General features: G+C 47.2%; 1 protein-coding gene across 1 annotated transcript; it reads right to left on the bottom strand.

The window, feature by feature from the left end:
* Positions 1–4689: 4689 nt before the first annotated feature.
* LOC134412379 (C-reactive protein-like) lies at positions 4690–6904 on the bottom strand. Its single transcript, XM_063146285.1, has 2 exons — positions 6841–6904; positions 4690–5447 (listed from the first exon to the last, which is right to left on the bottom strand). Exons 1-2 carry the CDS (start codon positions 6902–6904, stop codon positions 4690–4692), a joined length of 822 nt encoding a protein of 273 aa, XP_063002355.1.
* Positions 6905–22985: the final 16081 nt, after the last annotated feature.

The raw sequence follows: 22985 nt of genomic DNA, 5'->3' as shown, positions 1-22985 counted from the left end.
CTGGCCTTCACCTTCAGATCTGAAGTCCCATTCGACCGCAGTGAGCCCAGAATGGCAGCTGTTCTCCTCAGCTCTGGAGTTCGGTTAGGCTTTCGTGACTCCAAAATGGCGGTTGTGGAAGAAACTCTAAGTGGACGTTTGGGGCCTGCTCCTGGATTTGGGCTCTTTTACCATGCTTGAAGTTCCTCTGAGCACGCTGATCTTTCCCTCTTGAGTATGGATGGCGATGTTTTGGCGACATATGCAACAGCACTCACCCCTGAGCATGGGAACTAGGTGCAGTTATGGCTGAGATCTGAAGTGAGTGCTCAACTCATTTCTGAATCCATCCTGTAGAGGAAGGAGTTAAGGAGCAATACCCCCCCTCCTCCTGTGATTTCTGGAACTGGAGAAGGGATAGCTCAATTGCAGTCACAGCCCTTAGACGGCTGTTTATTTTTTCCGCCCATCTCCCAGACAGGATAAATTTAGACAGAGCCCAGAGCTGGGGCTTGCTTGTGCTGGTGATTTCAGAACTAGGCTCTTTGCAGAAGCTGATACTTCTCTTTGCTACAATCTCTACTTCCTCTTGAACCTTTTTCTCCCCCGGATCTGCTGTTTGATGACCAGCTTTAAAGATGAGGCTAGTTTGGATTTATCTCCTTATCTTTGCTGGTCGATTGGAGATCTCTATCCAGGAAGGTTAGTAGTAAGTTCATCTTATGGAGAAAAGGCCAGGGGCTGAGAGAGGGGTTTTTATGACTTAACTTGAGATGGGGCACGTAGCCCCGGAAGGTGTTTGCATCAATACCTGGGAACCTTTGAAATAATAATAAAAAAAGAGAGAGCATCTCTGAGCATGCACATAATATATTTATTTCACCTCTGAGAAGCAAGAGCTACACACACACACACACACACACACACACACACACACACACATATCTGGGTTAAAGAGGTTTGCACACCAGAACTTTTGTTATGATCTCAAACTCTGGTTATTAAAGAGCTGGGATATTCATTGATCTGACTTGTTACCCTTCTCAAATGGTAATAGAAATCACTGAGCAGGAGACCAGGGGCAGGCAAATTTCAGACTCAAGGAATCTACTTTGCTTTGCTTTGCTTTTTTGCTAGAATCCCAAGACAATTCTAGGTCTGCACACGCGTTTTTGCAGTGATTTTGCAGGGACAATACTGCAAGGAGAGAGAGAGAGAGAGAGAGAGAGAGAGAGAGAGAGAGAGAGAGAGAGAGAGAGAGAGAGAGAGAGAGAGAGAGACTCAATGCAGCCATACTCATGATAACAGCAAGACTGCTTTGTTGCAGTGCTGGATTAACTTCTACTTGTGTGTTGAACTAAATCTGGGGGAGGGGGACGATGACTGTTTTTTCCTGCTGAGGTTCTCATGACCTCAACCAGAACCTATCAGAACCTGCATTCCAGAAAAGTGGGTGGGGCAAAACCTCAGAATTCCCCCAAATTCTCAAAGCTCTCTATGTTCAGGACAGAACGAATTTGAGATTAGAATGGGGCAGATGTTGAAACAGACAGATTCATCTATTCAGTGCCAGGGGGCAGGCAGGGAGGGAGGGAGGGCTTGGAGCCATTACGTCTTCAAAGTCTGGGTTTTGTATCCCATATGTCCAGCCAGGTTGGTGATGAGTTAGGGGGTGGCCTCCTTTTTTCAGACAGCCACCCCCTCTTTAACAGCTCCGTGGCTGGCAGGTACATCATGCCCTTCCCATGCAGGGCAGAAGTGTACCTCTTGAACAGGGCCAGGACAGAAGGGTGAGAATTCCGTTTCACTTCATGTTTGCAAAGAACGTATCCAAAATCCCAGAGTTCAGGACTGAAAGAACTTGAAATGTAAAAAAAAATCAGAAGAAAACTAATCTGGCAGACTTGCCCATCTGTGGTGGAAACCGTCTTCCTTTCTCCCTCCTCTCTCTCTCTCTCTCTTTCTCCTTGTCTCCTCACAGACCTATCTAGAAAGGTCTTTGTGTTCCGCAATGAGCCCAGTGAGGCCTACGTCATCCTCAGACCCCTACCTGAAGAGCCGCTTCAAAACTTCACAGTGTGCCTGAGATCCTACACAGACCTGACCCGGCCCTACGGCCTCTTCTCCTATGCCACGCCATCCCAGGACAACGAAGTCCTCATCTTCAAGCCGAGATCCGGAGAATACCGAGTCTATGTAGGAGGTGAATACCTCTCCTTCAAAGTCCCAGAGAATCCCCTCAGCTGGGAGCATGTCTGTTTTGGGTGGGAATCAGCCACCGGCATTGCCGAATTCTGGATGAACGGGAAGCCGTGGCCAAGGAAAGGGCTGAAAAGGGGGTACAAGGTTGGGGCTGAGGCCTCCATCCTGCTGGGACAAGAGCAAGACCATTATGGTGGTTCCTACGACTCCTATAACTCCTTCTCAGGAGAACTGGCCGACGTGTACATGTGGGACTTCTTACTCTCGCCTCACAAGATGAGGTCGGCCTTCCAAGATTTGCAGCTTCCTCATTGTATTCTGGGTTGGAGGAACCTGCAATATGAAATCAAGGGTGATGTGGTTGTGAAGGCCAGGTTGAGATAACTAGAACAGGCTAGTCTTCACGACCACATCAGGAGTTACTCACTTCTCCCATCCCAGCTCCCCAGGCCACGAGAGTGGCCCACTTAGAAAATCCAAAAAAAAATTATCGCCTCAAAAAGAGGACAGAATTTTGCATAAACCTTGTATATGATAATTTATATCTGTACATGCAAATTCAGATATCGTCGTAACTTAAGCAGAAATAGTCCGTCTCACCCTAGTATGGAAGACTGTAGCCAGGTGCCCTGTGGGCCTACCTGTTCAGGTACTGCTAACTGTGGATGGGAAACATTTCCTATGGTTCTGAAATTGGACAGGACAGCCCTTGAAATAGGAGGACTGCCCTGTCTACAAGCGGATCCATGGCCACCTTACTGCAATGTGGTTGTGACACGCCAACGACATGTGAAGGAGAACAGAAGCAAATGCACCAGCTCTCTCCCGGTTCATTACAGCTACTCCTCCTGGTCGCCTGGAGGTGCTTGTCACTCACCAAAGGTGACCAGGCAAGTGGTTCTTGACAAAGTCGCTTTCTGTGCTATTGAAACCAGACATCAAATGCTGCCCACCTTGGCACCCACAAGCAAAACACAGCTTTTCCACCAGGAACTCTATTTCCATCTTGGTTTTTCAGCCTCCTCATTGAACCTCCTCAATTGAGGGGCTCCTCATTGAACCTCCTCAAACTCAATGGGAGAGTTTGGGGCCAACAGAGAGGCTGAAGGGATTCTCATGGACCTCAGGTGAGATATTCCTGCTGCAGGACCTCTCAGGTTGCCCCAGGTCAAGCGTAGGTGAGGGTGTCAAGCTCCCCCTTCCAAGAGGGTTCCCCTGGGCTTGGGTCTCCTGGGAACTGACAACCCCAAGTCCGTTTCTGGGACTCCCTGCAGAACTTTGGCCCCACAATCCAGCCTTAGCTGCCCCATTGCTTGGTCATAAAACTAAGCAAGCTCAGAGAGAAGCTAAGGGGGTGAAGGAGAAGGGCCAGACAGAGGGATGGGCCAGTGTCATGTCCATTCCAAAGCAATGAGGAAGTCTCGTCGGCAGCCTTGCCTGTCGCAACACACCAGGTGCATTATGGGGATGAAAATGGCAGCCACCAATACAAAACTGCAGTGCTGAGGCTCTGCTAAGCTCCCTCCCACCAGCCAGCGGGAGTGACATGTCAATGCCTCCTCCCATATGTACCTGCCCGGACCATAAGATCATCTACAGGGGCCCTTCTCCGTGAGCCCCTGCCAAAGGAAGTGAGGCAGGTGGCTACTAGGAGGAGGGCCTTCTCCGCTGTGGCACCCCGGTTGTGGAATGAGCTCCCCAGAGAGGTCCGCCTGGCGCCTACACTGTACTCTTTTCGTCGCCAGCTGAAGACCTTTTTATTCTCTCAGTATTTTAACACTTAATTTTAACTTAAATTTAAATTTTACTGTTTTAACTCTGTATTTTAATCTTATATCAATTTTGCTGCATAGTTTTATCCTGGTTGTGCTTTCTATACTGTATTTTGTAATTGTGCTTTTAACCTGTTGGTTGTTTTATTGTGGTTTTAATTTTTGTGAACCGCCCAGAGAGCTTCGGCTATTGGGTGGTATAAAAATGTAATAAATAAATAAATAAATAAATCCCTGTCACCCCCAATCTTCCACTACTAGCCCCAAAATTCAGTTTTGAAAATGGCATCCATAGCAGCTACGGAGGATCAAAATTAGCTTGCAACTGAGGTAGTTTGGACTCTTTTGATCCACAGCCATCATAAATGCCATTTAAATATATATATATATATATATATATATATTGATTGGTTGATTTTTATTTTGGTGGAGGCTGTGGGGAGGGGGCTAAAATGCCCCTCACGGCTGTCCTACAGTTGTTCACCCCTGCTGCAGAGAGAGAAGAAGAAGAAGAAGAAGAAGAAGAAGAAGAAGAAGAAGAAGAAGAAGAAGAAGAAGAAGAAGAAGAAGAAGAAGAAGAGACACAGCCGAAGTACAATGATGCCTTTTATTGGAAGGGTGTCATTTCAGGAGAAAGCGGGCATTACGGATTGCATGGACGTTTGGGGCAGGAAAAGCGAAGGTTGGTACGACGGCTGCCATCAACTCAACCATTGCGCAGGCGGCTGCGACGTTGTCAAGGGAAAGCCTCGTCTGGATACTGAGAGCCCGGAACATCTTGACAAACACAGGGGGCACCGGGACACTGGGATCCAAAGTGGCAGGACCATGAGGGCACGCAAGCTTGGCTTAGGGAAGGTGCCACCGTCACATCGCCGTGGACTGTGTAGCTCAGCCTTTCCCAGGTAACGGTGGAGCCAGGGACCGGCTTGCGTCTCCAGACGTTGCACACCTCTTTGGCAGTCAGCACCCGGTCCCACATTTTGACATCCTCTATCTCCCCCTTGAAGGCGACTTCATCCACAAAGTTATCTCTGCTGGAACCCTGCTGCTGCCCCAGGATGAGCTTGGAATTAGGTCTTAGGGAGGCTTTTTTCAATGCGCCCTGACGGGGGGAAGGCTGCCCGTTCCACCAGAATTCCACCACGCCTGTCTTCTTTTCCCAGCTCAAACAGACGTGATCCATGCTGTGGCAAGGGCACCCCTTCCCCCAAACGTCGAACTCAAATCTTGAGTCTCTCATGAGGATGCTGTATTTGCCAGGGGTTTTGCGCAGGAGCACGATATCAGGGGAGCCGTCTCGGGTGCCGTAAGAGAAAAGGGCGTAGGGCCTGTTCAGGTCTGAGTGGGCCCGCATGCACACGGTGTAGCTGTCCAAGTTCCCAGTAGTGTTGGGCTCCACTATCACATATTCGGTGTTCGCATCTTTCGGGAAAAGGAGCGCCTTCTGGGAGAGGTCATGGTGCTCGGGATCAACCGTCTGGCCATTGTGATCTGCAGGGGTCAGAGAGAGGCAAAAGAAAAATCATGTTTCCCTGCAGTCACAGGAGCGGCGCCGACATTGTGTGCTGGTGCACGGGTTGCTCGCGCAGCTGTGCGTCCCAGGGCAGCGCTGTGAGCAGATCTGGAGACTGTCTGAGCGGTATCAGGAAGTGGATTCGACCCAAGCACCACTGACACCTTCTGTCCGAAGGAAGGAACTACACAAGACAGGCCCCTTCACGGCGACAGGACGGAATGACCAGGGGTGGCCGTCCGGAGGTCATTGGGACTCCAACTCCCATCATCCCCAGCAATTGGCTGGACATGATGGGACTTATAGTCCGAAACATTTGGAGGGCCACAGGTGCCCCAGCCCTGGGCGACCGCTTGCCCTTTTGAAAGCGCCCTTGTCTAAATAACAGGAACACACTGCAACTCCCTGGGACAGATAATGACCCTGTTCAGATGACACGCTAAGCCACAGCGGTTAAGCATTTTTGAGCCAAATGTTATGGCTTAGCGTGTCGTGTGATCCATGACTTAGCATGTCATGTGAACCACTCCTAGCCATGGTGCCTACATAAACATGGTTTAAACACGCTCATTAACCGTTTGCCGCAAAAAGGGTTTAGTGGCCTAATGGCTCAGCGTATTGTCTGGATAGAGCCAATGACACTTCCCAGGATCCTTTGGGGCAGGAGCCATGACAGTTTTCCAAAAGATGCGCAGGGCCTTCTTTTGAGAGACCAAAGAGCAAAAAGGGAGAATGCTTGTAACTACCTAATGTGTTTCTGCCCCCAGCCTAATCCACCCCACATCCAGTCCTGGCTCCAAGGTTTGGTGGGACCATGGGCAAGACCCCCTCCACAGATGGCGGACACGTTCTCACATTCACATTTGTGGCTTCAAAGAGGGCCTGCACGCATGTTTGGCGAGCAGAAATGGAATTTTTATCCCTCTCTAGTAGTTGGTCACTGGCAAAGCCCTTGCTTTGCGTAGAGAAGGCCCCAGGTTAAATTCCCGGCATGTCCAAGTGGGACTGGGAAAACTCCTGCCTGAAAACATAGGGAGCTGCTGTTGCCAGTCAGTGTTGACAGTACTAGTTTCAATGGCCCAAAGGTCTGACTCGGCCTAGGGTAGCTTCCTATGTTCCCATGATCCGCCTACAATTCTAGCCCCATATTGTCAACACTGGCTGGCAGCAGCAGCTCTCAGGCAGGAGTTTTCCCAGCCCTACCTGGAGGTGACAACCCAAGAACCTGGAACCTTCTGCAAGCGGCGGTCCTTGGTGTCCATCCCTAGATTCCTTACGTCTGCATGTTCACACCTGCAACCCAGCCATTCCGCACACGAGCTCTCAGCTAAACTTCATTCCCTTCCAGAAGTTGCTCCACATGGCACTCACCCTTGCTGGCAAGAGAGCCCCACAGTCCGGCCAGGACGAGGAGACAGAGATGAAGGGTCACCATGTTGGTCGGCTGCAAAAGTTCCTGGAGGGGGGATTCGAAATGGACCTTGGATCTGCCGTAGAGACTTTCTCCCTGGATAGAACCGGTCGTCAGCTGTCACAACTTCTCTGGCTTTTATCCCTGAACAGAAAGGGGAGGAGGAGGGCTGCCAACCAGTCAACTCCCAGGGGAGGTCCACAGAACAGAGATTTTTTAAAAAATAAAAAAAAAAATACTGGTTTATTTTCCCCTCCTCCTTCCTAATATGAACTTTCGGGTGGTTTAGTTTAATTCTTTCCAGCCTGAAAGCAATGCCCCCATCTCTCTCTGAAACCTTGGATTCCAAGACATTTTCCAGGTTATTTTGTTGAGCACAGAATGCAAAAACCTGACATTTCGCAGTTGGAAAAGAGGGACATTCTTGCAATAGCTTAATACTTACACCAAGGATGTCTGCAATGCTACACACACAACAGCCACACGGCCACATGGACACGCAGACACACGGACACACAGACACATGGACACACGGACACGTAGACACTGAAGGGAGTCATTTTTCTCCTTCTTGCATAATACTAGGTTCGAATGGGGTCATCTTATGAAAATGTTTAGTGGGAGATTCAGGACAGATCAAAGGAAGGACTTCTTCACACAATTCAGAGATAAATCATGAACGCCGGGGTGGGTGGGTTTTCAGCCTTCCTCAGATAACTACAGCACAAGGTTTATCTCCCCCCCCTCCCTCCTCCCATATGAGCTGCCCTACTTGGTTGGATGGATCTCAGTTTGGGCAGACCTGGCTTAAAAGAACCTCAACTTTCTTTCTAATCAACACCTTTTCAACAGACCCTCTTCGCACCAATGTACTGCTCTGTGGTCTGTATCGTATCTTCAGGAGTTGGTGGGAGCAGGACTGAGACATTACCAAAAATCTTGCCCAATCCTGCATGTGATTGCGTGTCACCCATCCAGTGAAATCAGGTGCTGATTCCCATTGTACGCCAACCACAATCAAATGCAAAACGCCATCACACGTCACCAGCTACGAAAACCCTGTGCCACGTTAATGGTCAGATATCAGTTGCTTAAACTGGGGAATTCTCCACCGCCAGATGTGTGGGTAGCTCAGATGCTTTTAAGAGGACATTTGTATACTCGTGTACAATAGGGCAGAGGAATGGGGGACTGGCCATTTGGGGTACATTGGAGGGCCCAGATGGTGATCCCAGGTGGGTCGAATTTGGCCTGGACTTGTGCCCTAACTACAAACTCAAATGTTTTCTGATGCCCGCCTCCGTTATCTCGAGGTTACAGCGACCTGCAAGGGTCCAAAATGACCAGGCACTGCCTGCCAGCAACCACCACCACAATGCAACAGTCCAAAGAGCAGGAACGTGGCTTATCTCAGGAGTTTCACAAGAATGCAGTAGCGCAACATCGTGGCAGCTGGGACTAGCAGCAGATCTATCGGGGCCATGTCGCCTTCTCCTAGGGTGACCCTATGAAAAGGAGGACAGGGCTCTTGTATCTTTAACAGTTGTATTGAAAAAGGAATTTCAGCAGGTGTCCTTTGTATAGATGGAGAACCTGGTGAAATGTCCTCTTCATCACCACAGTTAAAGCTGCCCTCTTTTAAATCTGGTCACTCTAGTATAGCTCCTGCAGCTTTAACTGCTGTGATGAAGAGGGAATTTCACCAGGTTCTCCATACATACAAAGGACACCTGCTGAAATTCCCTTTTCTATGCAACTGTTAAAGATACAGGAACCCTGTCCTCCTTTTCATAGGGTCACCCTAGTGTTGGCAGTCCGGCCACCATTTTGCATTTTCCTCCTAAAAAAAGAAGGTCACTTCGCAGAATGTTCTCCGAATATTCCTCACCATTTTCCTCCCACAATTATTATTATTATTATTTATTTATATAGCACCATCAATGCCCCTGGAATGATACTAGGTCTGGGGTTTTGTGGAAAAACCAAAATGATGGGTAATATTTGGAGAACATTCTATAAAGTGACCTTCTTTTTCTAGGAGGAAAGGGAGGGGGGAGCTCAAAAATGTCTTCTAAGAGCATTTGGTCCAGTTCTGCTTTTTCACCCAGCACCATCCTGTTTTAACATTCGGGCAGGCAATTGCCTCTAGGAAGCCCTAACGTGACACAGGCCACAGCTAGACCTAAGGTTTATCCTGGGATCCTCCAGGGTTCGCCCCTGCCTGAGCACTGGATCCCCTGTGTGTCACCTAGAGGAACAGGTTTGACCCCTGGACGATCCAGGGATAAACCTTAGGTCTAGCTGTGGACACAGTCTTTTTCTCTGTTGACTGATTTCCACCTTTTGTATTCATAAACTGTATACCCCTAAATGCAATTGTCCACAACTTGGCGTCCTCCATTTGGACTACAGCTCCCATAATTCCCAGGTAGCATAACCATTGACCATACTGGCTGGGAATTATGGGATGTCCCATTGGCCACACTGGCTGGGAATTATGTGATATGCCATTGAATCTCTCTCATGAAGCTGATTGGTGGGAGATCCAGGACAAAGAAAAGGAGGTAATTCTTCACGTACCGCAGAGTTAAATTATGGAACTCACTACCACAAGATGTGGTGATGGCCACCCATTTGGATGGCTTTCAAAGAGGGTTGGATAAATTCCTGGAGGCGATGGCTGTCCATGGCTACTAGCCCTGATGGTTGTGTGCTATCTCCAGTATTCAAGGCAGTAAGCCTGTGTGCACCAGTTGCTGGGGAACATGGGTGGGAGGGTGCTGTTGCAGCATGTCCTGCTTGTTCATCCGTGGCTGATGGCTGGTTGGCCACTGTGTCAACAGTGCTGGATGAGATGGACCCTTGGTCTGATCCAGCATCACGACACTTCTTAGGTTCTTAAGTTCTTATAAGGCTTTTCCAGGATACAGGAATACAAAGGTTATTTATGGGATCCAGCAAGGCTGTTCTCAAAACGTACGGACATAGGAAGCTGCCTCAGACCCTTGGTCTATGTAGCACAGTATTGCCAACACTGCCTGACAGTAGCTCTCCAGGATTTCAGATTCCCGTTCTACCTGGAGATGCTGGTCATTCAACCTGGGACCTTCTGCAGGTGATCTACCACTGAGCTATGTCCCTTTTCCATAAGGACTGAAGAACAAGACAAGAAGAACAAGACAAGATCAGCCTTGTAGCTGAAGCAAAGTTCCACTGAGACAGGAAGAGCTCTTATTCTTCTTCCTGCTCAGGAAGACCCCAGGGCCTGTGTTTTGTGAATCTGCGATGTTCTTCTCCGAGAAGCTGTAGTAATGTTTCTCATCACAGGTCCTGACCTATCCCTGCTGTGCTCAAGTTATGGGGCAAGGAGTGGGGGAGGCCTTATTGAAATCCACAAGTCATCTCCTTGACTCTTACCAATTTTACTCAAATTATGTCTCCACTCATGTAGCTTGCTAGTTAATGGTGTGGATGATGTTATTTCACCGTTTAGTCAGTAGGAGCCACTCAGATAGTTGTATCTCCCTCATTTTAATAAAATAACAACAACAATAACAACAACAAATTTATTTCTTACCCGCCTCTCCATTCTGATCAAGGCGGAGAACAACAGTAATTATAAAATACATAAAACTGAACTAAAACATAATATACATTGTTAAAACATCCTAAAATCATTTTAAAAACATCCTAAAATCATTTTAAAACATCCTAAAATTCCACTGGGTAGGCTTGCCGGAAGAGATCAGTCTTTATAGCTTTCTTGAACGCTAGTAGACTGTTAAGTTGAAGTGTCTCCTCTGGCAGGCCATTCCACAGTCTGGGAGAAGCAGAAGAGAAGGTCCTCTGGGTAACAAACTTCAAAGTGATCTTGATGGGCTGGAGTGCTGGGCTGAAAACAACAGGATGAAATTTAATAGGGATAAATACCAAGTTCTACATTTAGGAAATAGAAACCAAAGGCACAGTTACAAAATGGGGGATACTTGGCTCAGCAATACTACAAACGAGAAGGATCTTGGAATTGTTGTAGATTCCATGCTGAATATCTCTCCTCTCTCATCTCACACTATTGCCCCGCTCGTGCTCTTCGCTCCTCTGATGCCATGTTTCTTGCCTGCCCAAGGGCCTCTACTTCCCTTGCTCGGCTTCGTCCATTCTCTTCTGCTGCCCCTTACGCCTGGAACGCTCTTCCAGAACATTTGAGAACTACAAGTTCAACCACAGCTTTTAAAGCTCAACTAAAAACTTTTCTTTTTCCTAAAGCTTTTAAAACTTGATGTTGTGCAGACTTCTACTGTTACTTTCTACTGTTAGTTTTACCCTACCCTGTGCCAGCTTACCCGACCCTGTACCTGTTTGCATTCTCTTCCCCTCATTGTTTTACTATGATTTTATTAGATTGTAAGCCTATGCGGCAGGGTCTTGCTATTTACTGTTTTACTCTGTAAAGCACCATGTACACTGATGGTGCTATATAAATAAATAAATTAATAATAATAATAATAATAATAATAATAATAATAATAATAATAATAATAATATGAGCCAACAGTGCAATATGGCTGCAAGAAAGGCAAATGCTATTTTGGGCTGCATTAATAGAAGTATAGCTTCCAAATCACGTGAGGTACTGGTTCCTCTCTATTCGGCCCTGGTTAGGCCTCATCTAGAGTACTGCGTCCAGTTCTGGGCTCCACAATTCAAGAAGGACGCAGACAAGCTGGAGCGTGTTCAGAGGAGGGCAACCAGGATGATCAGGGGTCTAGAAACAAAGCCCTATGAAGAGAGTCTGAAAGAACTGGGCATGTTTAGCCTGGAGAAGAGAAGATTGAGGGGAGACATGAGAGCACTCTTCAAATACTTAAAAGGTTGTCACACAGAGGAGGGCCGGGATCTCTTCTCGATCCTCCCAGTATGCAGGACACGGAATAACAGTCTCAAGTTAAAGGAAGCCAGATTCCAGCTGGACATCAGGAAAAACTTCCTGACTGTTAGAGCAGTACGACAATGGAATCAGTTGCCTGGTGAGGTTGTGGCCTCTCCCACACTAGAGGCCTTCAAGAGGCAGCTGGACAACCCTCTGTCAGGGATGCTTTAGGGTGGATTCCTGCATTGAGTAGGGGGTTGGACTCGATGGCCTTGTAGGCCCCTTCCAACTCTGCTATTCTATGATTCTATGATTCTATGATTCTATTATTTATTTGCAGTTGCTTAAGTACTTTAGGCTGCAATCCTATGCATACTTACCTGGGAATAAGCCCTATTTAACTTAATAGGATTTGTTTCTGAGTAGACACACACAGGATTGCAGTGTTAGATAACTAAAGCTGAGATAGCTTTCTTTCTTTCCCTAGACCTTTACATATTGCTCAGTTTTTTAAGAAACTGACCCCCATACCAAAAACAATATTGTCCTGGTTTTGTGGATTCAGAATATGGCAAGCCTACTTTTGTGTCAATAGGGAGGTTGATCCTGCATACCTGCCCAAATCTGATATGGAGACCATGTGCATTCTCCTAAGCAAACACTGCAGTACATCTGGTACTGTCACCCTGAATGTCATGTCCTTTGTTTTCACTCCTGGGGCACAACTTAAACTAAAGTTCAACCTGGCAGATGAGCTGAGGGCACCCTGACCAACTGGTATCATCCACCAAGGCCAGAGAAAGTTAAGCTCCCCAGTGTCCATTTCACCATGGCCTCACAAGTCGCCTTCTGTATACAGCCCCGGAGTGGTATTCATTCCTTTTTTTATTCAAATCCCACCTGTTTTGTGATGGGGACCATGGAAGGACACTTGTAGTTCCGAGTCAGGCTTGGCCCCTGACCGAACAATGCGCTTAATCTATATAAAAGGCAGGAGCCGCACCAAGCAGGATATAGTGGTATGAAAGCGGTATATGGTGTGTGTCAATGGGCCCCAACAGTTGTCCGTGCACTTCAATACCGCTACAAAGCAGTAGTGTGGCTCCTGTCTTTTATATACCCCTTTCATAGTGGAATATCCTGTTTGGTGTAGATTAGGCCCAAATGTCTTCCTCTGAAGTGAAATATCTACTCTGAAACTGGGATAAAATGAAACGGTGGCACATCTTAAGAACATAAGGAGTGCCATGCTGGATCAGACTGAAGGCTTCATCACACCAGGGTTATACTCTGAAATCACTGCGAATTGTGTGCAAAGGGCTCCGAAGTTTTCTGCTTTGACTGTGAAGGACTCTCACGCATCCCGCTTTAATTGTGCTATAAAGCCAAAAGACTCAAAAGATTCCAGCTGGACATCAGGAAAAACTTCCTGACTGTTAGAGCAGTGCGACAATGGAATCAGTTACCTAGGGAGGTTGTGGGCTCTCCCACACTAGAGGCCTTCAAGAGGCAACTGGACAAGCATCTGTCGGGGATGCTTTAGGGTGGATTCCTGCATTGAGCAGGGGGTTGGACTCGATGGCCTTGTAGGCCCCTTCCAACTCTGCTATTCTATGATTCTATGATTCTATGACCCAACCTATTTTGATACCCCTTTAAGAGTGAATCATTTGTTGTTTTCCAAGTGGCCACTGGGGGCACAGGAGCAGGATTTGATAGGTTTAAACTACCAATTAAACAAATGCTTACATCTGTGTAAGTTTTAAAGATAAAGACATCCAAATTGGCACAGTAATAGATATTAAGGAGAGCTTTAAATAGAATTGCAGTACTATTGTCTCCCATCAATGGTCGATCTCATAGAATCATAGAATAGTAGAGTTGGAAGGGGGCTACAAGGCCATTGAGTCCAACCCCCTGCTCAATGCAGGAATCCACCCTAAAGCATCCTTGACAGATGGTTGTCCAGCTGCCTCTTGAAGGCCTCTAGTGTGGGAGAGCCCACCACCTCCTTAGGTAACTGGCTCCATTGTCATACTGCTCTAACAGTCAGGAAATTTTTCCTGATGTCCAGCTGGAATCTGGCTTCCTGTAACTTGAGCCCGTTATTCCGTGTCCTGCACTCTGGGAGGATCGAGACGAGATCCTGGCCCTCCTCTGTGTGACAACCTTTTAAGTATTTGAAGAGTGCTCTCATGTCTCCCCTCAATCTTCTCTTCTCCAGGCTCAACATGCCCAGTTCTTTCAGTCTCTCCTCATAGGGCTTTGTTTCCAGACCCCTGATCATCCTGGTTGCCCTCCTCTGAACACTCTTGCTGCATCCAGCTTGTCTGCATCCTTCTTGAATTGTGGAGCCCAGAACTGGATGCAATATTTCAACACAGAGGAAAAGACAGTGACCAGGTGTTCTGTCTCCTGTCCCATTGAGATGTGTACACGGACAAAGGTTCTTGTACATCTTTGTCTATAAACTCTAATTGGACTGAACAGCTCTTCCAAGAGAGGACATCTTGATGTAGAGGATGCTCCTCTTTAAAAGAGGACACCTGGTCACCCCATCAAAATCAGCAGCTTGTCACTCAGACTCCTGATGAGAAAGAAACATTTTCACACACACACACACCCAATAAGGCCAATAGAATGGATCTGGTTATACTTTGGTTTGGGACAAGTTAGCCTGGCAGGTGTTGGAGAATAAGGACAGCGATAAAGCAGGTGCTTCCCTCCTCTCCTTTGATGGGGTTCCTACTTCACACTCACAGTTTAAATGGGAACCCTACCTTGCAAAATGGTTCCCTTTCTATTTAAAAAAAGACGGTTGCCTTTCTGCTGGCTGAAGATTTTCGGTTAAAGCTTGAGGTGATTTTTAAGTCGCACGTACGCAGTCAGGAGTTGGCACCATTGCATTCCATAGGGCTTACTCCCAGGTAAACCTATGTGTAGGAGAGCTGTGCTAATAAATTGGGTATTATGGCATGCAATGCTGCTCTTTGGTAAGTGTGTGTGTGTGTGTGTGTGTGTGTGTGTGTGTGTGTGTGTGTGTACACAATGTCCTGATGACCTCTTGCACATCAGAATTCACTACTACACAATCGTCCCTGCTCTGTGGAACTCTGCTGGGAGTGGATTGGCTGGGAATCTCTGCCCACCCCTTTCAGTTCCGAGATAAAAACTGCCCAGGCTGCTAGAGTCCTTTGTTGGTTTCCGTGAGGAAGGTATTCTTTGAAGCAGATCCAACCAGGTCCTGATTCCTTTCTGCTGTTCCCTCCTGTCTCCGGTCAGCATGGGGTTCCTTCCTGTTAGTCTTGTCTGCCTGGCAAGCCTGCTGGGAACTTTTGCAAATGAAGGTAGGTGTGATTATGAGTTGCAGAAGGCATACAAAAGGGTAGCTGTTGGCCTATGCAGTTAACAGCTGGGCTGAGGTCCTGCCAAATCCAGTAAGTGGGATTTTGAACTTCAGAAGGTTAGACCAATGGGGTAGCTGTGTGCATATCAGTGTCTCGCTAATTTCCAAATAGGCTTCTGTTCTGGAAAAACATCAAGGAAAACTGATCTGGTCAAAAATTAAGCCATTTGGACCTCCCTTGATTTCAGGTCTGAAACTTGCCCAATCTAGACTCTGCTGAGCTTAGCTTTGACTGGATCGTTCTGTGATCGCTTTTACAAGAGGGGAAACTGTATCAAAATGTTGCAGTGGTTCCACGTTTGGGACTAAAGGGTCTCCAATCACTGCTACCATTTCCAGTCCCTGTATCCAACTATATAAGCAATGGCGCTTAGTCCCTAACATCTGGAATAGAGGGAATTAGGAATAGATACAGAAGCATTATCAGAGCTGGTCACACAGACACACACACCCCAAAAAGAGGGCAGATCACATTGGGATGGTGGCAGAGGAAAGTTAGGCTGTTATAGGTAAGTTTCTCTTCCCTTTCTAGAATCATAGAATCATAGAAGACTAGAGTTGGAAGGGGCCTCTAAGGCCCTCAAGTCCACCCCCTGCTCAGTGCAGGAATCCACCCTAAAGCATCCCTGACAGATAGTTGTCCAACTGCCTCTTGAAGGCCTCTAGTGTGGGAGAGCCCACCACCTCCCTAGGGAACTGGTTCCATTGTCATACTGCTCTAACAGCCAGGAAGTTTTTCCTGGTCCTCACAATACCAAAATCAAGATCTTGGAATGGCATCTTTATTGTGTTTTTTCTTTACTGTAAAAATGAAGGCAAGGCTTGGTGGGTGGTTATAACAGATGACCTGCTCAGACCAGGAAGGGACATGCCCATCTAGGGATGGATGGACTCACCTGTGCCCAGTTTCATTTTGGTCCTGCCCATTTTGCTTTCAGCCCCGCCCACCACTGGAATGCGTCTCCCAGGAGTGTCTTCAAAATGGGATTTGTATAAAAGGCAGGAGCCACACTACTGCTTTATAGCGGTATTGAAGTGCACTGACAACAGTTGGGGCCCATTGACGCAGACCATATACCGCTTTCATACCACTTCCATAGTGTTATATCCTGCTTGGTCCAGATGTGTCAATGGGCCCCGACAATTGTCAGTGCAATTCAATGCCGCTATAAAGCAGTAGTGTGGCTCCTGCCTTTTATACACCACTTTCACGGTGGAATATCCTGCTCGGCGGAGATGAGCCCACTGTCATCCTAAACGGACTGATAACTAGAGAGAGAGAAATGGAAGCCTCTTTCATAGGGAAAGAAAACATACAAGAAATTGGAGGTCAGATTTTTTTATTTTATTTTATTTTATTTATCATACTTATACCCCGCTCCTCAGTGAAAAAAGGCTCTCGGAGCGGCTTACACTTAGGAAAAAGCCAGTCCCTGCCCTCAGGCTTACAATCTAATAAAGACATGACACACAAGGAAAAGGAGTCAAGGAGGGAGGGAGGGAGGGAGGAGAGAGAAAGAGAGAGAGAGAGAGAGAGAGAGAGAGAGTCCAGCAGGAGCAGGCCCCGATGTTACTTCTGCCTGCTCCTGTCCCCTCGGTCCTTCTTCTTCCCCACAGGGCCAAGATGGCAGTTTGCCCTGGGGGGGGGGGAAGAGTCCAGCAGGAGCAGGCCCCGATGTTACTTCTGCCTGCTCCTGTCCCCTCGGTCCTTCTTCTTCCCCACAGGGCCAAGATGGCAGTTTGCCCTGTGGGGGGGGGGAAGAGTCCAGCAGGAGCAGGCCCCGATGTTACTTCTGCCTGCTCCTGTCCCCTCGGTCCTTCTTCTTCCCCACAGGGCCAAGATGGCAGATTTTGGCCCAGCACAAGCTCCGACTCCTTCCTGGTGCAGGACCCCAAGGCCCACCCCCCTGCCCCGAAAACACACTACAGGCTTTCAGGGGATGTTATCATCACTTGCATTAGAGGCATAACATACCCAGTGCCACCACTCAAAAATTCACCTGGGAGACCTCGTGGAAAGGTCCTTCAAGCCTCTAGAATGACAGCTAGTGCTGACCCAAAATTTCTCAGAAGACGTCTTTCTCAGAAAAGGCCTGTGGTTTTTCCTCCCTCCCCCCTTTTTCTTACCCTTCTAGAAATGCAAGGCCGCTTTTCTCCCAATTTTCTTCCTTTTTTGTGTGTGGTGCAATACATTGCCCACCACCACCACCAATGCCCTTGAATGAGGGCAGATATGGGGGGTTGTGGAGGATGCAAAATGGAGGTTGCCAACGCAGTTCATGCTATTGCTACTTGAAATGGCAATATAACCCTTACCACCCTCACACACACACCCACACACACACACACCTGTACAAAAACAAACAAACCGGGAAGTTTGTTTAACTTAAATTTAACTTAAATTTAAACTCTGCTGTTTTCATCTCATATTTTAACCCATATCAATTTTTGCTGTGTGGTTTTATCCTGGTCGTGCTTTTTATATTGTATTTTGCGTTTGTGTTTTTAAATTGTTGGTTGTTTTATTATGCTCTTGATGGTTTTAATTTTTGTGAACCGCCCAGAGAGCTTCGGCTATTGGGCGGTATAGAAATGAAATGAATAAATAAATAAATAAATAAACAACAGAAACCCACAATAAATTCAAACAAGTTCAGATTTCTATGAATCTGACCTGCGAATTCGACAGCAGACCGATGTGTTCCAAGCCATGTGGATTCCACAGTCTTGCGGGCCACTTTTTTTTAAAAAAATCTGTACCGATGCACATTGGCGTGTTTGCGCACGTGCGGAAGTGCGCATCAGCGCGCATGCGCCCATGTGCCGTTTCCACACAACCCAGCTTGCATTGGTGAAGGCACTTGCAATTTCTCATCCTGGCTCCCGCTGGCTTGCTTGACAGGCAGAGGACCAGTGTGTGAGTGGTCCATGGCATCTGCTCCCTCCCCTCCTTCTCAGCACCTCTGTGGTCTGGGCCAGAGTGAGAGGCAGGTGAACAAGCAAGTTGCAATGTGGAAGAGAAGGAGCCACTGAAAGGGGATCTTGTCCATGGGCCCCTACTGGGGTGTGGGTCCTTGGCACATGCGCAAACATGCTCACTGTTGACGTTGGCTCTTTGGTCTCCCAGGTGACCAAAAACCTGTTGCGACCCTCCCCTTTATCTTCTGTCTCCCCCACAGATCTCTCTGACATGGCACTCGTTTTCCTGAAGGGCTCCGACAAAGCGGTGGAAGTGGAGGCCCAGCCGAACGTGCCGTTGACCGCCTTCACGGTGTGCATGTGGCACCATTCAGAGCATCCTGGGTCCTACGCCCTCTTCTCTTACGCCATGGAGGGACTGGACAAAGCTATCTATCTTCGCAAGGAGGGAAAACACGTGTACAGCCTGAATGTGGGACGTGAAAACATGACTTTCGGTGTGAGACGCTTCATGGATCGAGGGTTCAGACCGGTGCACGTCTGCGCAAGTTGGGAATCCAACACGGGCATCGCGACCCTCTTTGAGAACGGGAAGCCCTTCCCCCGACAGGAGGCGAGCAAAAATTTCCAGATACAACGGGCCAACTTAATCACCCTCGGTCAATATGCCAAGCCCAGTACCACGGATAAACCTTACATTGGAGAGATTTGGGACACGTACATGTGGAACAGTGTGCTGAGCCCTGAAGAAGTCGCCCTCATCGTGCAAAACCAGCCCGCTCCCAAGCCCATCATCGACTGGAGAGCATTATTGTATAAGATCAAAGGGAATGTCGTGGTGAAACCTGTCCTGCCTCCGGCCTGCCCAATAATGTTGCTTCCGCAGAAACACCAGTGCTACTAGAGCCGCTAAGAAGCCAACCGTGTCGCTTTTCCAAGCCCCAAACGCTTTCCGCTGGGTCCTTCAGCCCACAGAGGGTGACTATATTGATCTCGAAATTCCTGACTAATGGGAGCCTTTGTGAAACCCATACATCTGTGCTGCCGTTAGTTAGTTACTACCAATAACTTTCCAATAAACGCCTTCATTCTCCATGCTTTGCCTGTCCTCGATGGTTCAGAGTTTGGGAGGGAACACCAACGGGCCTACACTTTTAGTAGTCAACAGGTCTCAGCAGTAGAGGCTGGTGTCTCCGAGGCCAGTGGGGCTGTGAACCTGCTCATGCAGAACTTAAAAGGAGCTATCCACGGTGCAGGGACAGAATCAGTTTACTCTCTTAGTAGTCAACTGGTTTCAGGAGGGAAGGTTTTGTCCCCGATTAAGAACATAAGAAGAGCAATGCTGGATCAGGCCAAGGGTCCATTATTATTATTATTATTATTATTATTATTATTATTTATATAGCACCATCAATGTACATGGTGCTGTACAGAGTAAAACAGTAAATAGCAAGACCCTGCCGCATAGGCTTACAATCTAATAAAATCATAGTAAAACAATAAGGAGGGGAAGAGAATGCAAACAGGTACAGGGTAGGGTAAGCAGGCACAGGGTAGGGAAAAACTAACAGTAGAAAGTAACAGTAGAAGTCTGCACAACATCAAGTTTTAAAAGCTTTAGGAAAAAGAAAAGTTTTTAGTTGAGCTTTAAAAGCTGTGGTTGAACTTGTAGTTCTCAAATGTTCTGGAAGAGCGTTCCAGGCGTAAGGGGCAGCAGACGAAAATGGACGGAGCCGAGCAAGGGAAGTAGAGGCCCTTGGGCAGGCGAGAAACATGGCATCAGAGGAGCGAAGAGCACGAGCGGGGCAATAGTGTGAGATGAGAGAGGAGAGATAGGAAGGAGCTAGACCGTGAAAAGCTTTGAAGGTTAACAGGAGAAGTTTATATTGGATTCTGAAGTGAATCCATCTAATTCAGCATTCTGTGCACACAGTGGTCAAACTACTGCCCCAATGGGAAGTGGACAAGCAAGACATGGGTCCAACAGCACCCTCCTAGACTTACTGCCTGGGATACTGGAGGTAACATATGATCACCAGGACTTGTCCAATCCCCTTTTAAAGCCATCCAAATTAGTGTCCGTCACTACATCTTGTGGCAGTGAGTTCCATAGTTTAAATCTGCTCTGCGTGAAGAAATCCTTCCTGAATCTCCCACCCATCAGCTTCTTGGAACGACCCCATTGGGTTCTAATATTATGAGAAAGGGAGAAAAATGCCCCCTTATCCATGTTCTCCACACCACGCACAATTTTGTACACCAAACTCTTGAGGGTGGACCTTCTGGGGATAGGATGGGAAGGGTGAAATAAGATAAGGTAACACTTCTGCGTAAAGTTCTGGTCATCGCCACATATATAAAAGAAAGGATGTTGCGAAGCTGGGATGGGCAACACACACACACACTGATACCCTCCCATTTTTTAGAAATGCTGCATTGCCTTGATAACAAGCTAAATTTAGGCCTTTTTAGCACTACCTTGGCGATGCACAGCCTCACAAGTTTGGCCACGGCCTCACAAGTTGCCTTCTGTGTACAGCCCAGCAGTGGTATTATTCATTCCCTCTCTCCTCCGTCATTTCCTATCCCTCCATCCAACGATATAAACAGTGGTGCGCTCAGTCCCTGAACATTGAAAACAGAGAGAATTCTGAATTACTAATGGACACAGGCGCATTATCAGAGCTGGCCACCAGGGGTCACTTGCACACCAATAAAGGACAGTTCATATTGGGAGGGAGGCAGAAGAAAGTTAGGCTGTTACCTGGAGTGGCATTTTCCTTTTGCTCTTTCTTTACTTTTTAAATGAAGGCAGGGCTTGGTGGCAGAGTGCCTGGCGGTGAAGATGCCACAAGCTTAAGGAATGGGCCACTCCAATGCCCCTGAGGATGGCGCTCTATGATGACCTGGTGGCGTTACTAGAGGCCACAGGACAAAAAGGAAGAAAGAGGTGTCCACCCCAAGCTGTACCAGATGACCAACTCAGACTAGAGAAAGGTAGGTCCATCTGGCCTGCCTGCAGTTCCCCCCTTTTGCCAGGAGGTAGCAGTGGTCCACAGGGTGAATCTTTGCTAGATGTAAGACAGAGCAGATAATTCTCCCGGGAGAACTTTCAGATCTAGGGTGACCCTATGGTAAGGAGGACAGGGCTCCTGTATCTTTAACTGTTGTGTAGAAAAGGGAATTTCAGCAGGTGTCATTTGTAGGCACGCAATGCTACAATTTTCCAGAAGCCAGGAATATCTGACCTTCTTCCGAGAAAAGACCAGTACTTCTGATTTTGCAAAACTGATTGTTAAAAAGGGTTGGTTTTTTTTACTTCAAGAAGCTGCTCAATAAACGCTTAAGGCCCAAATTCCCTGCAGGAGCCCTGCCCTCGTTTGTATCTGGTCACTCTAGTATTGCTCCTGCAACTTTAACTGTTGTGATGAAGGGGGAATTTCACCAGGTGCTGCATGCATACAAATGACACCTGCTGAAATTCCCTTTTCTAGACAACTGTTAAAGATACAGGAGCCCTGTCCTCCTTTCCATAGGGTCACCCTACAGTAAAGAGAAAACAAAAATAAAGAAGCCAGCCTTTGAACCAAGTCATGCCACAGTTGGTAAGTGCTACATTCTCCCCACTATCCAAAACTCATATAACGTTCCTCTCACCATTTGGTGTGGTATCCCAGCTTTTGTGAAAGGTTGGAATGGCATTCCAAAGGCTCAGTTACTGACAGTAAGTACCGTATTTCTTCGATTGTAAGACGCCATCGATTGTAAGACGCACACTAATTTCAGTACCACCAAAAGAAAAGAAAAAAACTAAGACACACCCGCGATTCTAAGATGCACCCCATTTTTGGAGATGTTTATATGGGGAAAAAAGTGCATCTTAGAATCGAAGAAATAGGGTAACTCAGTCTTCCAAGCTTATGTGCGCTCTCCATGGTGCTGAAGGCATAGCCCTGAACCTGCTTTATGCCAGATCTACTTTGCTGCCAGTCAACCCAGCATCCTTTCGCTTGGGGATGATGGAATCCACAATGAAACAGGGCACCAAATACTCAGCTCGACGAAATCGTTATATTCCCTACATAGTGAGAAATCCCAAGGGCCGGTAGGGAAACATTCCCAAGTTTCATTTTCCGCAACCGGGGAGAGCTATGTTATGATCCCTCAAGACATCCATTGTCACTACTTGCTTTCAAAAGTGCAGCATTATTCCATCTTTCTGTTTTATTTATTGACTTTAAACATTTCTTGGCCGCCTTTCAGGTCGGAAGCGCTCCCTAGGCGGATGACAACAGTTACTTCCAAATGAGCTCACACAAATGAAGAATGTCAGGCTGTTACAGGATAAGTTAATACATCAAACAAGGTTGTAGCTTTGTGCCAAAGCACCAGCTTTGCATTCCCAGGGGCCCAGTTTCAATCCCCAGAGTCTTTGAGCAGAGTTGTGAAAGATCCGCTGTCGGAAACCCTGAAGAGATTCTGCCACTCAGGCAATTTTGAGCTAGGTGGACTAAGGCAGCTTGTTTTTCAATCAGCCCTGAATTTAGAACAATGAGGACTAGAACCTTACTATTTCCGGGGAACCATAGCTTTGCATCCAGAAGGTCGTAGGTCCAATCAACGGCATATCCAGTTTCCTCCCTGTCTGAAAAACTCCTTGTAAGTGGGAACAGTACTGGTTTAAATGGACTAATGGTATGACTTGGTAAAAATATGAAGAAGGCAATTTTCCTATGTCTTCAGCACTTATTTTTAGCATATTTTACCGCCTTTCTTTATGTCCAATTAAGCCACGTTCCTAAAGATATATATTTGAATCCCTAAATTACATAGGTCTCAACAATATTGCTGAAATCCAAATTTCTTTTATTAGATCAATGCTTCTTACAACATACATATAACTGCATTGC

Source organism: Elgaria multicarinata, chromosome 21 (assembly GCF_023053635.1).
Source record: "Elgaria multicarinata webbii isolate HBS135686 ecotype San Diego chromosome 21, rElgMul1.1.pri, whole genome shotgun sequence".
NCBI lineage: Eukaryota > Metazoa > Chordata > Lepidosauria > Squamata > Anguidae > Elgaria > Elgaria multicarinata.
This window is presented reverse-complemented; position numbering and strand designations above follow the sequence as displayed.